The sequence below is a fragment of the Haemaphysalis longicornis genome, unplaced genomic scaffold (genome assembly GCF_048455015.1).
Source record: "Haemaphysalis longicornis isolate Haplotype H1 unplaced genomic scaffold, Haemaphysalis longicornis Haplotype H1 scaffold_2, whole genome shotgun sequence".
NCBI lineage: Eukaryota > Metazoa > Arthropoda > Arachnida > Ixodida > Ixodidae > Haemaphysalis > Haemaphysalis longicornis.
The window spans coordinates 198592673-198594318 of record NW_027526295.1 but is presented as its reverse complement, the minus strand read 5'-3'; the positions used below and the strand labels follow the sequence as shown (position 1 = coordinate 198594318).

The following is a 1646-nucleotide window of genomic DNA, read 5'->3' as shown; positions in this document are numbered from 1 at the left end:
CGTGTAAAGTTGCGCTCAGAAACAAAACACAAAAAAGTTGCACCATCTTCCCCCGTGGGAACCCTGACGGGATGCAAAGCCATGGAGTAGTAGCGTGTTAATTGGTTGTTAGAGTAAAGACACGTGTAGTAGCATATTAAATGTCTTCTTTATTTATCGAGTAGTCGGGAACGTTTTGCGGCTTCTCGTTCTCGAAGCGAGGAATCCGCTGTTCGACGCTGGTGTTTCGAAGCGCTGTCACGTTGCCGAACGCCATCTGGATCAGCTACTCGCCGCTGGCGTTTCAAAGCGGGTTCTCGTTCTCGAAGCGAGGAATCCGCTGCTCAACGCTGCCGTTTACGTTCGGCGTCGCGAGCTCTCCTCTGTGCAGCCTTGTCTTCGGAGGCACGAGACGAGCCGAGCGGCAAGGAGGAGAGCGGCGTTATCACAGCTGGTTAGGGCTCCAGGAGCGACAGTGTTGCCGGTGTCTTCCTGAGCCGGCACGAGGCGAGCCGAGCGGCGAGGAGGAGAGCGGCGTTATCACAGCTGGCGTGGAGAGGGATACGAGGAGGAGTGGTGCGGACGCCGGACGATGGAGAGTCGACAAAGAGATGCTTTGCATCTATAAAGAAGCGGGCGCAATCTTGAGGCAGTGTCTGGGCATGCGTGGAGCCACGCGGAGAATCAGAGTGGGTGGCATCGGCAGCAGCCGCTGTTCGGCTGCCGCTCTATTCTATAACCCCTGTGGTTAAGCGCGACCTTCTCACCTGGGCGGAGCAGCGGCAGCTACCCGGCATGGTGTGCTCCTTCGACCAGAAGAAGGCTTTCGATCGCATCGCCCATGCCTTCCTGTTCGAGACACTCGAGCGGGCGGGCCTGGGCACAGATTTTGTAAATCTGGTGCGCGCTTTGTATAGTGAGCCAGTGTCCGCCTTTGTGGTAAACGGGCGAGTGTCGGAGGACATCAGGATTGAGCGTAGTGTCCGGCAGGGCTGTCCCCTGTCCCCCGCCCTGTACGTCCTAGCGATCGAGCCACTACTACAATGGCTTGCCAGAGATCCTGAGATTGGTCGTTTCCCGCTACCTGGAGATGTCGCGAGCGACGTCCCGCTGTTTGCCTGCTCAGATGACCTCACCGTGGCAGTCCCAGACGAAGCCTCTCTTGAGAGGGTTTTGGCTGTCATGGAGGTGTACTGCCGGGCTAGCGGGGCGCGTCTCAATCACTCAAAGACCAAAGTCCTCTGCCTGGGGGGACACGTCCGTCAGCACAGGTAGCGGGGCTCCAGGTTGTCCCTCAGATCAAGGTCTTCGGCTATCTTTTTAACCGCCAGTGCACTGAGCATCGAACTGGACGATGGCGGCAAACACTCTGGACAGCAGTGTTGCGGAGAACGGAAAACTCCTGTGCCCGCTAACCGCTCAGGCAAACGTTGTCCGGTGCTTTTGTTCTCGGTGCTGACGTACGAGGCCACTGTCATGTCCGTCCCCACCGCCCTGCAGAAGCGGCTTGATTCCGTCGTCTTCCGCTTCCTCTGGAGTGGGAAGGGTGCGCGGATCAAGTGCGATGTACTGAGAGTTACCAGAGGAAAGGGAGGTTTGGGAATTCCCAACCTATCAGTAATGGCCACTGCACTCCACATTCGCTGGACGCAGGTGGCCATTAGCTG

At 57.7% G+C, this 1646-nt stretch overlaps 1 protein-coding gene across 1 annotated transcript; it reads left to right on the top strand.

Annotated features, from left to right (window-relative positions):
- Positions 1 to 774: 774 nt before the first annotated feature.
- LOC144168471 (uncharacterized) lies at positions 775 to 1254 on the top strand. The gene has a single exon (XM_077697448.1). It carries the CDS (start codon positions 775 to 777, stop codon positions 1252 to 1254), a length of 480 nt encoding a protein of 159 aa, XP_077553574.1.
- The last annotated feature ends 392 nt before the right edge of the window (positions 1255 to 1646 follow it).